The following is a 13,332-nucleotide window of genomic DNA, read 5'->3' as shown; positions in this document are numbered from 1 at the left end:
GTATGGAAAGTGTAGCCTCCCTTGTATCTTGACATAATCTTTTGGCTTGGATTAAATAGTTTGACCTTAACGTATCTAGTAGCTAATTTTCAGTCTTTAATTAATTTAGAGTCTAGTAGTCTCCTGATCGATGTAGCCTTATTCCCAACCATTCTTCAATCCTCATTCTTGATACATGATTTCATGAATTCAATTATGAGACTAAACATTATATTGTGCAAAAAAAAAAAAATTGGTGAAACCATCCATGTCAAAAGATTTGTGAGGAATTTTCCTGTAATAGTACATTATATAAAGCTACATCATGAATCCCTAATTGGCTAATTCTAAGCAGGGATATAAAAACCTGTGTCACAATATTCTCAAACACACTCAGCAAATAAATGGGGAGTGGTTAAAGAAGAGCGCATAAATCAAAACAAATGAAGTAGATCATCGTCCTCCGTGAAGCTATAGACCGCCGAGAGAGTAAGCCTGCAAAGAACAAAAATTATGAACTCAGTGTAGGAACTTCATAGTAGAAGAACCAAACTGAGGGGAGAGTTAAATAGATATTGGAGAGCTAAAGTTGTAGTAGTGTTTTTTTACCTAAAGACAACCATGATGAAGAGAAAGATGTAGAAGCCGAGCTTGGTAAACCGGAGCTTCTTTTCAAAGCTAATAGTACGGAATACTTCAGTGACATCGATGAGATAACGCCGCTCATTGTATCTAAAAACAAAGGGAACCAGGTGGTTAATTAGTTTCCAGGCATGTAAAAAAATCAAGAAAGAGTCAATAGCAAATATGGATGGATAGAAAGAGAGAGAGAGAGAGATACTTACAACATAGCGTGATAGACTGTTACAGGGAGAGCGACGAGAAAAAAGACCCAATGCCATGTGAAAAGGAAGAGAAGGCAGAGTGACCCTTGGAGGATAAACTCAGGAATTACTAAGCGGTTGATGCGGGTACTTGTTTCAAAAGGGTTGAGGTAATCAGCTTCTAAATCCGTTAAACAGATAACCTACAAAAAAAAAAAAAGAACCACACTAATATCAGTTACAGAAATGGAAACTGAGACTAGTAAAAGGGGATCAGTTACATTATCAGAGGCAACTAGTTAGTTTTAAGTAAACACTATTGGTGGTAGTAGTAGTACTAGTATCTAATAATCTCATTGAATCTCATGTACTCAACTATCACACCGCAATCAAAACTAATGACTATAATAACTCGCAAAAAAAGAAGAGCTTTACACTAAATCTGTTACCATTGACGAAGTTATCATCTCACATTCTACTCTAGTCAGACTTTGCAGACAAAATCCAAATCAGAAATAAGAACAACTTTTTTGAGTTAGTAGCAAAAGAACGAACAATGAAACCTCCTCTCTGTACCCAAAAAGTTATAAATTGCGGGTACGAAATCAAAATTGTGCCATTCCTAATTTTGTTTTATTCTGATCGGGTTTAACTATGCCCAGCAAAAAGCTAAGTTGCTCGGGTTTTTTTTTTTTTTAAAGAACTAGAGAATTCCGACACTAAGGAAATCGCAGAGGACAGATCTCGAATTTAAGAATCTCAAACTAATTAATTGGAAAGTAAAGGAGGGGACAAAACAAAAGTAATAGATTTACCTGATAGAAGACGGAAGCGACGAGAGCCAAGCTGACGAAGAAGGAGATTATCCATAAAAGCAAATCCCAAGCCATCCTCCTATACTGTATTTGGTTTCCTTCCAAAGAATCTCACAGAGAGACCAGACTAAATTTTATTATCAGAGAGAGAGACAGAGACTAATAAATACTTAAACCCTTTTGGAAATCTGAACTCTTTTCTTCTGAATCCTACCTAAGTTTGTACTTTACTTGTGACTTTTGGGTTTCTTCTATTTGGAAATTTAGATTCTTCTTTCCTTTTGTTTTTAGGTTCTAAAACTTTCTTTTTAGCTAATATTTCCCTTCTTTTTCTTTTGTTATTTTCCTTCTTTTTAGGATATTTTGGTTGATTTGATAGATTTTTTAAATATATATATATTTAACCAATATATTTTTTTTTAATCTATCAAGTACAAATATATATTGATATTATAATATTACATTTCATCATTATCAACATTTTTAAAAAAAATTATACTAAGATATTTTCAATTTTCACGTTTTCATTCGGCTTGCAACTTATGTTTATATTACTATGCAATGTTACTTATCATATAATTAAATTTTTGTAAGAACGAAGACATGATATTTTGGGTAACATTAGCTTCTATTTAGTCTGAAATATCAGCTGTCTTAGTGTGAAAGAAGGAACTAGGAAGGCAGTATCACAATCAGCTTTTTAGTCTAAAAATCTGTGAAATTGAATATACTCATCTCTACCTATGATGAATGCAATGCAAAAGAGGAGACAGAGTAGAATTTACGATACAGATTCCACAAACACTGTTTACACAAGTATTTTTAACCTTAAGATCCAATTTCCGCTAATCTTGGTTTCCATCACAAACACAAAACCGAGAGAGGCTACAGATCACACAAACTACAACATAGTCTTTACTTTTTCCTTGACTTCTTCGATGATCTACGGCTTTCAACTTTTCTCTGTGCAGCTTCGAACTCTTCTTCGTTAGGCTCAGAGTCTGCACTACTGCTACCATACCTAGATACAAGTGACGAGAACATTGTATCGAACTTCTCTTTCCTCTCATCTCTTCTCTGGGATATCATAGCGTATAAATCTTTATCTGCACCCTTTGCTGGTCTGGAAAGTATGGAAATTTTAAAAAACAGGTTACAACAAAGTTAACTTCAGAGGGAAATTATTGGATTAAAGGTATACATAAGAGAAGCTTACTTCCGTCTCATCTTTTGGGGATTCGTTGGAGGTTCCATTTCTGAAATTTCCTTTGCCCATTTCTTGTAAGCTTTTGTTGGTTTCACTTCTCCTGGATAAAAGGAAACAATGGTTTCATAATGTGCAAACAAACCAGAACTTGAATGCGTTCTATACACAGAATTATGGCAAGAGAGAGAGACACAGAAGCCTACCCGCTGCAATGGCCTCATCAATCATATCTTTGAAACGGTGTGAATCAAGCTTGGTGTTTGAGCAAAGCATAGAGCAGAATAGTCTGCAAGAGATATAGTACCAATAACGTTTATATAAACTTTCAATTCACAAACTTAACATTAATGAAAACAAGGGGATGATAGTATATACCTGCTCATTTTACCCTTGAACTTCTTATACAGCTCAATCAAATCATTCTTCTCGGATTCAGAACCCCTGTAGTTGGCCTCAAACTCTTCAATATCTTCCTCGGTGACCTATATAACACAATTGTCACAAGAATTAGTATGTGAAAGAAACAGAACAAACACTTGTGTGCAAAGTCCAAAAAGGAACTAAGTATATATGGTGTTCATTACCTTCTTGTACATAGCCTTGAAAAAGTCCCTCAAGTTGTCAACCACGTCTCCCGAAAGATCCTAATAAGATCCAAAACCAGTTTGTAAGAAAACCTATCAGTATTCTTACTTAAAGATAAAAGCTTTCTTTAACCAAATTCATTAGAACAGAAGCTGGAGATAGTACTAGAGACTGATACATGTGCTAAGTAAAAGTATGTAACCAATCTACAAATTACCAAGCATGTTTTAAAAATTCTGAAACTAAAATCATGAAGATAACAAGAACCAGACTTACAGCATCATCAACTGAGCCAGTTTGATCATAGACTGCTCTTTTCTCTTCATCACCAAGAATGGATATCACCTTTTGCAGCTGCTGAAATTTCTCTTTAGCCTCCTGTATGAATCAAGAAATAAGAATTCATGTTTCCATGTAAGAGTGAATTAAGAAAGGTAAAGAAACCAAAAAAAAATCACTTAAGAATGAGAGATAAACCTCATCGTCCTTGTTTTTATCAGGATGAAGCCTCAATGCTAACTTATGGTATGCTTTCCTTATCTCCTGTGGAGATGCTGTTGCTTCCACACCAAGAACCTACAACGAACAAGGATTAGTTCGTTTCATTGATCTCTCTAATCATAGAATTAATCACCAACAAACCAAGGGGATTCTCAGACAACAATTGCAACAACAGCTATTGTACAAAATTAAAAACTATGGATCATAAACAAGTAAAGTTCGGGTTTTTACAATCCTAACAACCAACGAGACTATCATAAGAACATAATCCGAAGCTTAATTTGGAAAAAGCCCCAAATCCAGAAATGAAAACCCTAATAAATCCTAATCGCAGACAGAAATCGAAACAAAAGAGATAACCTCGTAAAGATTGTTCTCACTGGATCTTCCATCATTCTCCATTTCCAACGTCCTTGGGCGAGAAAGCACACACTCGCTAGAGAAGCGGTCAAGTTATTAAAAAAAAAAAAAAAAAAGCTTCTTTAGAAGGTTTATGGCGCCAATACCTTTTTGTGTTGCCGCCTCAACATTCTAAAACCTAATTTGGTGACTGAGCTTTAGGGGTATTAATTAGATAGTTAAACCGAATTTGATTTTTTTGGTTTTGAATTAGTTGGTTTTGATTGCGCCGGTTATGATTTTACCGTACCGTAGCTGCGAGTAAATAATATAAACGGCCAAGATGAAGGGTGAAGTTTGTGATCCATGGTCCCCGCATCGGCCGTTAATCCTCTCTTTTGCTTTCTCTGAATAATTTTTTTTCTCACCATTCATTGTGATCTGAGTGTCTTGTACCGTTCATGGTCGAATCCGAGACCCGTCGCGTTTTGATCTGTGTTTGAGAGGAGCCCTTTTCGTGTTTCGTGAATTCTTGAAATTTTTCTGATTGCCACCGTTTTGTTGTTGTTGTTTTTTTTGTTAATATATATAAGTATTTTAGATAAGAGGGGAAAGATATGTCTAATTTGTATGGAGATTATAACCAAAAGATCGATTACGTATTCAAAGTTGTGTTGATCGGTGATTCGGCGGTTGGCAAAACTCAGCTGCTTGCTAGGTTTGCTAGGAATGAGTTTAGCGTCGATTCTAAAGCCACCATCGGTGTTGAATTCCAGACTAAAACGCTCGTCATTGATAACAAAACCGTCAAAGCTCAGATTTGGGATACCGCTGGCCAAGAAAGGTTTTTTTTGCTTGCACTTCCTTTTTTACTTTTCTTGTTTTTGTTTTTGAAACCATCATCAAGAGTGGCATTGGCATGTATATAAAATGGTAAGACATTGATACAACCCAGTTTGGTTATTGTCGGAAACATTCACAACTCATCCCATTCAATCATTAGTTTTGTCAGATATGCATTATTCACATGTTAGGCAACAAACTAGACATATGTGAATCACAGGTTGGAATTGAATATCTTGAATTCTGTTTGTCTTCCGAGGTTCTAATGCAAATGATAATTATTAGTACTATGTTTTTAATATTGAAAATAACCAGTATGTTGCACAAATAAAGTGGCGACAGTATTTGGAGAAGCATGTGGGTTATTAAAATATATCCGAACCAAAGGTTGTTCTGTATGAACTTTACTAAAAACCAGATAGTTCCGCATTTGCTTTTGTTACTCTAGCTAGGAGCCTAGGAACATGAGCATCCACTTGTGTGAATCAATTTCTTCTGCATGGCCAAAAATTGGTAACATATATATACTATGTATTGGTCGATAATCACCATCACGTGTATACTAGAGACTGATCACTCTGTTTTAAGGCTCTCTCTTAGACATGTATGTACGTGAATCAAAACTTTGACTCTTGTTCTAATTGCAGATATCGGGCGGTGACAAGCGCATACTACCGTGGAGCAGTTGGAGCAATGTTGGTCTATGACATGACCAAACGTCAATCATTCGATCACATGGCGAAATGGCTGGAAGAATTAAGAGGACATGCGGACAAGAACATAGTGATAATGCTAATCGGAAACAAATGCGATCTCGGAAGCTTAAGAGCAGTGCCAACAGAAGACGCACAAGAGTTTGCACAAAGAGAAAACTTGTTCTTCATGGAAACCTCAGCTCTTGAAGCTACAAATGTCGAAACAGCGTTTTTGACAATCTTGACAGAGATATACCGTATAATAAGCAAGAAATCACTAACGGCTGATGATGATGACGCCGATGGTAATTCAAGTCTCTTGAAAGGAACTAGAATCATCATCCCTAGTGAGCAGGAGAGTGGGAAAAGAGGTGGATGTTGCGGCAAATCGTAATTCTTTTACTAGACGAAAAGAGAAACTACTGTATTTTTTTTGGTTCTTGTTGTTTTTTTTGGTTCCGTTTTATGATTCGTGTTAGGCCATTTGTTCTTTGAAACGAAACAATAAGCCAAAGGTTTACTAGAGAAACGTGTGCGGTGAAACCAAATTCCCCCTCATTGTCTTACATAGCAACATTTTTGCACACAGAAAAAAAATATATACAACAAACAACTCACAAATTTTGTTGTTGAATGTGTTATTATAAAAAAACACAGGACAACCAAGACTCCAACTCATACCAGTGGGCTTATATTTTATTATTATTATATCTTCAAAAGTGTCACTGGATAACGCTTCTGTTCTGTCCGAATTAAAAAAAAAAACCAAAAACCCAAACAATGGGGCCCACATAAATGCCAGCGTGGCATCTCATGAATATGTGTATCTCTCTTTCTTTCTTCTTCTGACCCAATCAGCCCACCGTTTCTCTCGCCCTATTTTTTCTTCAATCTTCACGCTTCTTCTTTTTAGATTTCTCCATCGATCTCCGAACAAAGCATTCACCTTTGCTTTTCAGATTTTTTAACCTTGACTTCCAAGTCAAACTCTCCGATTCGTTATTGAATACTTCCTTTCGTCTTTCTCACCAGATCTGAACCACCCTAATCCGATTTCTGACGAAAAATTCGTATTCCATTCACCGGCTTAGGTATTTTCTCCAAATTTAGGATTAAATTTGAACAATGGTGACGATCAGATTGGGAATGCTCCATTATGTAATTGATCATGTCTACGGAGCGTTTATGCACCGAACGAAGATTACCCCACCTTTCTTCTCTCGTGGATGGGGTAGTCATAATCTTGAATTGCTCGAGCGGATTGTGAAACAGCTCTTTCCTCTTGAGGTTCAAGGTCAGAATTGGCCACCGCCTTTGATTCGTCCCGTTTGGAGAACTGTTTGGGAGACCAAGACCGCTACTTTGAGAGAAGGTGTTTTCCAGACTCCGTGTTGCCGTGAGCTTACCGCTGCTTTGCCTCCTGAGTCTCGTACCGCTAGGGTTGCTTGGCTTGTCCCTAAAAACGTTCCTCCCCAAAAGATGGCCTGTGTGGTTCATCTTGCAGGTAGCATTGCAGATTTTGTGATCTTAATTTGTGCACAACCCTTCTAAGTTTTGCTTACTTGCATTGTTTGTAATGTGTTTGCATTGATGTAGGCACAGGTGATCATACATATGATCGAAGATTGCGTCTGGGTGGACCTTTGGTGAAACAAAACATTGCAACAATGGTGCTGGAAAGGTAATGAAAAGAGACTTTTTATTCCTTCTGGTGAAAAGCTTAAGAGCAAATCTTTTTGCTTTGACCGCTTTTGAAGCTTTTTTTTTGCATGTGTTTTTGATTAAACATAGATAATGCCCACTGCAGCCCTTTCTATGGCCGAAGGCGTCCGTTTCTACAACGTGGAGCGAGGCTTCTGTGTGTTAGTGATCTACTTTTACTAGGGAGGGCAACTATTGAAGAGTCCCGCAGTCTTATTCACTGGCTAGACAATGAGGAAGGCTTTGGAAAGATGGGTGTTTGTGGCCTTAGTATGGGTAAGTTACACCTATCTTCTTTTATGAACTGTTTTTGAGCTAATGCATTGGTTCTGAGATAAGTTTCTTGCAATAGTTGTGTTTTTTTTTTGATTTCGCTACGAAGTTAAAGAAAACTAAGGTGCTGCTAGTTATCCTTTGCTAAGAAGCATCAGCATAGTTTCCAACTCCTTATTAAGCTTCTCAAACGCATGTGCACCTTTAAATTTAGGTTGAAGTGTTGGGATTAGACTGATTTATTGTTGTGGGAGTCATATTCACAAACTGCATCCATTAAGGGATCTATGTGGCTGCAGCTCCATTCATTGTTTGAGTTGCTTTTTCTTTCACCTACAACTGATAACGTTTGATGAACATATTAGGAGGAGTACATGCTTCGATGGTTGGATCGCTTCATCCAACACCAGTTGCAACACTTCCATTCCTATCCCCACACTCTGCTGTTGTTGCATTCTGCGAGGGAATATTAAAGTATGGAACCGCTTGGGAGGCACTGAGGGAGGAACTTGCAGCAGAGAAGATCACAATGACTCTTGATGAAGTGAGAGAGCGGATGCGAAGTGTTCTCTCGCTCACAGATGTCACTCGCTTCCCTATCCCCAAAAACCCTGATGCTGTTATCTTTGTTGCTGCAACTGTAAGTAGGAAAACCATTATATAACTCGCGTAGTTCAACAGTTTTGGATACATTGATGGTTGCTGATTATAATGATTTGTATAGGATGATGGATACATACCGAAACACTCTGTGTTGGAGCTTCAAAAGGCGTGGCCTGGTTCAGAAGTGAGATGGGTTACAGGTGGACACGTGTCCTCCTTTCTGCTGCACAATGGTGAGTTTCGCAGAGCAATCGTGGACGGTCTTGATAGATTAGAGTGGAAGGAGTCATGGTGACTTAACAACATACATCACACAACTCCTTTGTAACACAAAAAGGGAGGGGTCATTATGTAAATGTCTAAATCTCCTCGTGTTTAAGAAAGTGGTGGGCTCTCCCCTCTTGAATATTCATTTGTCTTTGTATTGTTTGTGTCCCGACACATAGCAACAATTTTAGGGGTTTTCACTCGTTTACGATTCCCATTATTAACCACTTGGCTCTCTTTTAGCATGTGTTTAAACTTTAAACTAGTATAATTGTGTTTTCCAATCATTGTACTCTGGTTAACTTATATACACAATTTAAAAAACACATGCTAAAACATTTGTATACCTAACTATTTTACTTGCTGCGATTGGTGCAGTGGGCTATCGTACGGTCACATTATTAAATAGAGAATCAAAACAGTAGATATATTTACCACGCTTGTGAAGCTTTATTTCATGAAAAGGAATATTGTACGTCGGGAGTAGTGTAGTCGTGTAGAACTCTGACTCTGCAAAATTAGTAAACATTTACACAGCTCACAGCTGTGTTTCCATTGAAATCTCTGTTATATATCAGAACTTGCTCATTCATTGCTCAACATAACCACATCAATCCTTCACAATGAAGCTCCTCCTTCTTCATCTCTCAATCTTCTTGTCAATCCTTTTTATCTCTCTTCCATCTTCTTACAGCTGCACCCCAAATGACAAAAATGCCCTCCTTCAAATCAAGAAATCCCTTAACAACCCTCCCCTACTCTCCTCCTGGAACCCCCGAACCGACTGTTGTACCAGCTGGACCGGCGTGGAATGCACTGACCGCCACGTCACCGCTCTCACCATATCCTCCGGCGAAATCTCCGGCCAGATCCCGGCCCAGATCGGTGACCTCTCTGACCTCCGTACACTCGATTTCAGCTACCTGACCCACCTCACCGGAACCATCCCGCGCACTATCACCAAGCTCAAGAATCTTGACTTACTCCGGTTAAAACAAACCAATCTCTCCGGTCCGATTCCTGATTACATCAGCGAGCTCAAGACCGTCACGTTCTTGGACCTTTCCTTTAACCAGTTTACCGGTCCAATTCCCGGTTCGCTTTCTCAGATGCCAAAGCTACAGGCCATTCAAGTCAACGATAACAAGCTAACCGGTTCTATACCAAACTCTTTCGGTTCTTTTGTTGGCAACGTCCCTAATCTCTACTTGTTTAACAATAAGCTCTCAGGTAAACCATTATTTTCTATTTCGTTATTATACTTTTTGGTCAAATGCTTATTTATGTCGGAACTTAGAACTAGTAGCATCGTACTTTAAAATGTTTTCTAACTAATTTATAAATTAATAATATACACCATTACAGGAAAGGTACCAGAATCGTTGTCCAAATACGACTTCAATGCAGTGGATCTGTCGGGAAACGGTTTCATCGGAGATGGTTCGATGTTCTTCGGACGGAACAAAACAACAGTACGAGTGGATCTGTCAAGGAACCTGTTTCAGTTCGACCTCTCCAAGGTTAAGTTCGCTAGAAGCATAGTCTCGTTGGACCTGAGCCACAACCGAATCTTCGGGAAATTTCCTCGGGAGTTGAGTAAGCTACGTCTAGAAAATTTCAACGTGAGCTACAACCATCTATGCGGGAAAATCCCAAGTGGCGGTCTCCTTCAGACCTTTGAACCATCTGCCTTCGCTCACAACCTCTGTCTTTGTGGGACACCACTTAAGGCTTGTTAGATTTGGTTTTAATGTTGGCTCAACGAAAAATAATTATGTTTAATCTGTGACAAGTCTAATGATGTAAGAATGTTGTTGTTGAGATATTCAGAAGTTTAAGTTTAATCTCTATAACATTTATGCGGTTTTATCACATTTATGCCTCATAGTAAGCAAGTTATTCATATTTGAACATTACGAAGAGATAAGGGTTAGAATTGACTGGTGAAGTGACAAACGTACGGTCAAAATTATTGAAATATAGCGAATCAAACTAGTTCCCACATCTACGAACATTTTTAAAAATTCAAACTAATAACCATATATACATGTGTACCATGTGTAGCATATGAATTAAATCTATGCTAGGAAAAGAATATTGTACGTAAGGAGAAGTGTAGAACCCACACTGTACAAAAACAGTAACATTTACACAGCTGTGTTCCATTGATATATATTTGCTTATATATCATAACTTGTTTGGACCGACGTACTATTTCCCCCTCGGAACTATCGTATCTTGCCAGATTCCCATCGATCTTTGATCTCGTACCAGTTTCCTTTCGAACTTATAATCTCCGTTTATTTCCCCCGAATTCATACTTCTACGCCTATTTCCCCACCGAACTATGAAACCTCGCATAATTTCCCCATCGTGTTGGTTCTAATGGTTTACTGTTTTGTTTAACCAACTGCTGAACCGTAAAAACCAAATTAAATCAAATTAAACCATATTAAACCGGTTTACAACCCATTTACAACCCGATTAAACTATCTAAACCTAAAAAAAATCTAAAAAACACAAAATCCCCAAATCGATTTTGCCCCTTTCTCTCGGCGGTTGCGATGGCGATGGTCCCGGTAAATTCTGTTCCTAATCCGCCTCCTGGAGTAGATTTCGACACAGAAGCTGAGGATCGCGATGAGTTTCATATCAATAAGTTGGCGACAGATTTTACGGAAGCCGAGGAATCGATTCGTCATAACGTGTACCCAGAAAGCGAAGATGAGGATGAGGAACGTGTTCGTAGTGGTGGTGCGAGTAGGGGGACTCCCATAGTTCGTGGTGATGGTTCAATGTACAAAGGGCAAAGCTTCTACAATGGAATCGCTTTTAAGGAGTGTGTTCTTGACTACGCACTTGTATCCGGTTGTAACTTGAAGCAATACAGGTACGATAGAGATAGAATCGGTTTTAAGTGTGTTGGTGCTAAGGGGAAATGTATGTGGAAAGTTTATGCGGCATGTTTGCACAATGAGTCGATGTGGAGGATTACATTGTACACGAACAAGCATATTTGTGTACCTAATGGAGAGTGTGAAATGTTTAAGGTGCCAGTGATAGCTAGGTTGTTTCTAGATAAGATAAGAGAAGAACCGGAATATTACATGCCTTTGAAGATGGAGCAGACTATAATGGAGAAGTGGAAGATATCAGTTACTAGAGGTCAATGTCAAGCTGCTAGGAGAAAGGCATTGGCATGGATAGAGCTTGAATATGACACTCAATTTGAGCGACTCAGAGACTATGGAGCGGAGATATTGGAAGCAAATAAAGGTTCTGTTGTAGAGGTAGAGACGGTGAAGAACGAGGCTGGACAGGATGTGTTTAAGCGGTTCTATGTATGCTTTGATGCTCTTAGGAGAACATGGAAACAATCTTGCAGACCACTAATAGGAGTTGATGGTTGTTTCTTGAAAGAAAAGATCAAGGGGCAGTTGCTGGTTGCTTTAGGAAGGGATGCTGACAATGCTATCTACCCAATGGCTTGGTGTGTTGTTCAAGTTGAGAACACGGATAATTGGTCATGGTTTGTTAATAGGCTGAAGATCGACTTGGAGTTAGGTGATGGGGATGGTTACATTATGGTGTCTGATCGACAAAAGGTTAGAATGTGATTTGATATGTTTTATATTTTTGACAAAAGGTTACATTATGGTGTCTGATCATGTTTTCTTTGTTTCAGGATTTGATTAAAGCTGTTGAGTTAGAGTTACCAAAGATTGAGCATCGAAAATGTGTTAGGCACATTTATGGTAATCTAAAGAAGAGGCATCCGGATAAGAAGCGGCTGAAGAAACTCCTTTGGGATCTAGCTTGGTGCTACAATAGTAAAGACTATGAAGAGGCATTGGAGAGGATCCATGCATACGATAGTAAAGTTTTTGATGATGTTATGAAGACTAAACCAAAGACTTGGTGTAGGGCGTTCCACAAGCTTGGCAGCTACTGTGAGGATATGGAAAACAACTCTTTGGAGTCCTTCAATAGCACAATCAACAAGGCAAGAGAGAAGCCATTTGTGGCCATGTTGGAGGCTGTTCGAAGGCTTGCAATGGTTCGGATTGCTAAGCGGTCTGCACTTTCTCATTCGCACGAAGGTGAGTAACATTACACTTCTTTTATCTTTCATTTACTTTGTATTGAATTATAAAGTGTAATGTGTATTCATGTATTTGTCAGGGATATGCACTCCATATGTGAAACGCTTCTTGGCTGACGAGCATAAGGCAGCTTCTCTGTGCTTTGTACATCCCAGCACAAATGGAGCTTATGAAGTTTACCTGGGATATGACAAACACAGAGTCAATTTGAATGAAAGGACTTGTACCTGCATGAAGTTTCAGATATGTGGAATCTTCTCAAGGTTGTCTTACTCAAGATAAGTAATTGGTGGATGATGTAATGTGGAGGATTAGAACAAGGCAAAGTGTTTTTTTTTTTGGTATTAGGACCTGTTTCAGAACATATGTTGTTCTGCCTTAGTGTGGTCTTTTGAATCTTATTATTAAGCCTTGTATTTGGCCTTGATGTTCTACTCTTTTGAACAATTGTATGGTCTCTTTTGAACAATGAATTCTACTCTTGTGAACAAATTTGTATGGTCTCTTTTGAACAATAGAAGAGATGTCTATTGATATTTGATTTTGTCTCATAAAAAACAATTAGCTTAACATTGTCATCATATTAGCTTAACATTG

At 38.3% G+C, this 13,332-nt stretch overlaps 6 protein-coding genes across 6 annotated transcripts; 4 read left to right on the top strand and 2 right to left on the bottom strand.

Annotated features, from left to right (window-relative positions):
* On the bottom strand, window positions 225-1,908 carry LOC104745435 (protein cornichon homolog 1). Its single transcript, XM_010466668.2, has 4 exons — window positions 1,619-1,908; window positions 825-1,006; window positions 589-711; window positions 225-474 (listed from the first exon to the last, which is right to left on the bottom strand). Exons 1-4 carry the CDS (start codon window positions 1,691-1,693, stop codon window positions 414-416), a joined length of 441 nt encoding a protein of 146 aa, XP_010464970.1. The 5' UTR covers window positions 1,694-1,908; the 3' UTR covers window positions 225-413.
* LOC104745428 (chaperone protein dnaJ 6) lies at window positions 2,385-4,398 on the bottom strand. The gene is made up of 8 exons (XM_010466662.2): window positions 4,272-4,398; window positions 3,888-3,986; window positions 3,687-3,788; window positions 3,410-3,469; window positions 3,201-3,307; window positions 3,029-3,111; window positions 2,835-2,925; window positions 2,385-2,741 (listed from the first exon to the last, which is right to left on the bottom strand). The coding sequence occupies exons 1-8, from the start codon at window positions 4,311-4,313 to the stop codon at window positions 2,534-2,536; spliced, it is 792 nt and encodes a 263-aa protein (XP_010464964.1). The 5' UTR covers window positions 4,314-4,398; the 3' UTR covers window positions 2,385-2,533.
* On the top strand, window positions 4,513-6,313 carry LOC104745429 (ras-related protein RABA4d). Its single transcript, XM_010466663.2, has 2 exons — window positions 4,513-5,094; window positions 5,741-6,313. Exons 1-2 carry the CDS (start codon window positions 4,868-4,870, stop codon window positions 6,180-6,182), a joined length of 669 nt encoding a protein of 222 aa, XP_010464965.1. The 5' UTR covers window positions 4,513-4,867; the 3' UTR covers window positions 6,183-6,313.
* LOC104745430 (protein ABHD18-like) lies at window positions 6,644-8,875 on the top strand. The gene is made up of 5 exons (XM_010466665.2): window positions 6,644-7,292; window positions 7,385-7,469; window positions 7,596-7,765; window positions 8,128-8,402; window positions 8,487-8,875. The coding sequence occupies exons 1-5, from the start codon at window positions 6,914-6,916 to the stop codon at window positions 8,658-8,660; spliced, it is 1,083 nt and encodes a 360-aa protein (XP_010464967.1). The 5' UTR covers window positions 6,644-6,913; the 3' UTR covers window positions 8,661-8,875.
* On the top strand, window positions 9,083-10,501 carry LOC104745431 (polygalacturonase inhibitor 1-like). Its single transcript, XM_010466666.2, has 2 exons — window positions 9,083-9,862; window positions 9,998-10,501. The coding sequence occupies exons 1-2, from the start codon at window positions 9,256-9,258 to the stop codon at window positions 10,369-10,371; spliced, it is 981 nt and encodes a 326-aa protein (XP_010464968.1). The 5' UTR covers window positions 9,083-9,255; the 3' UTR covers window positions 10,372-10,501.
* On the top strand, window positions 11,197-13,017 carry LOC104748149. The gene is made up of 3 exons (XM_010469832.1): window positions 11,197-12,237; window positions 12,318-12,732; window positions 12,815-13,017. The coding sequence occupies exons 1-3, from the start codon at window positions 11,197-11,199 to the stop codon at window positions 13,015-13,017; spliced, it is 1,659 nt and encodes a 552-aa protein (XP_010468134.1).

This window comes from Camelina sativa, chromosome 15 (assembly GCF_000633955.1).
Source record: "Camelina sativa cultivar DH55 chromosome 15, Cs, whole genome shotgun sequence".
Classification (NCBI taxonomy): domain Eukaryota; kingdom Viridiplantae; phylum Streptophyta; class Magnoliopsida; order Brassicales; family Brassicaceae; genus Camelina; species Camelina sativa.
This window is presented reverse-complemented; position numbering and strand designations above follow the sequence as displayed.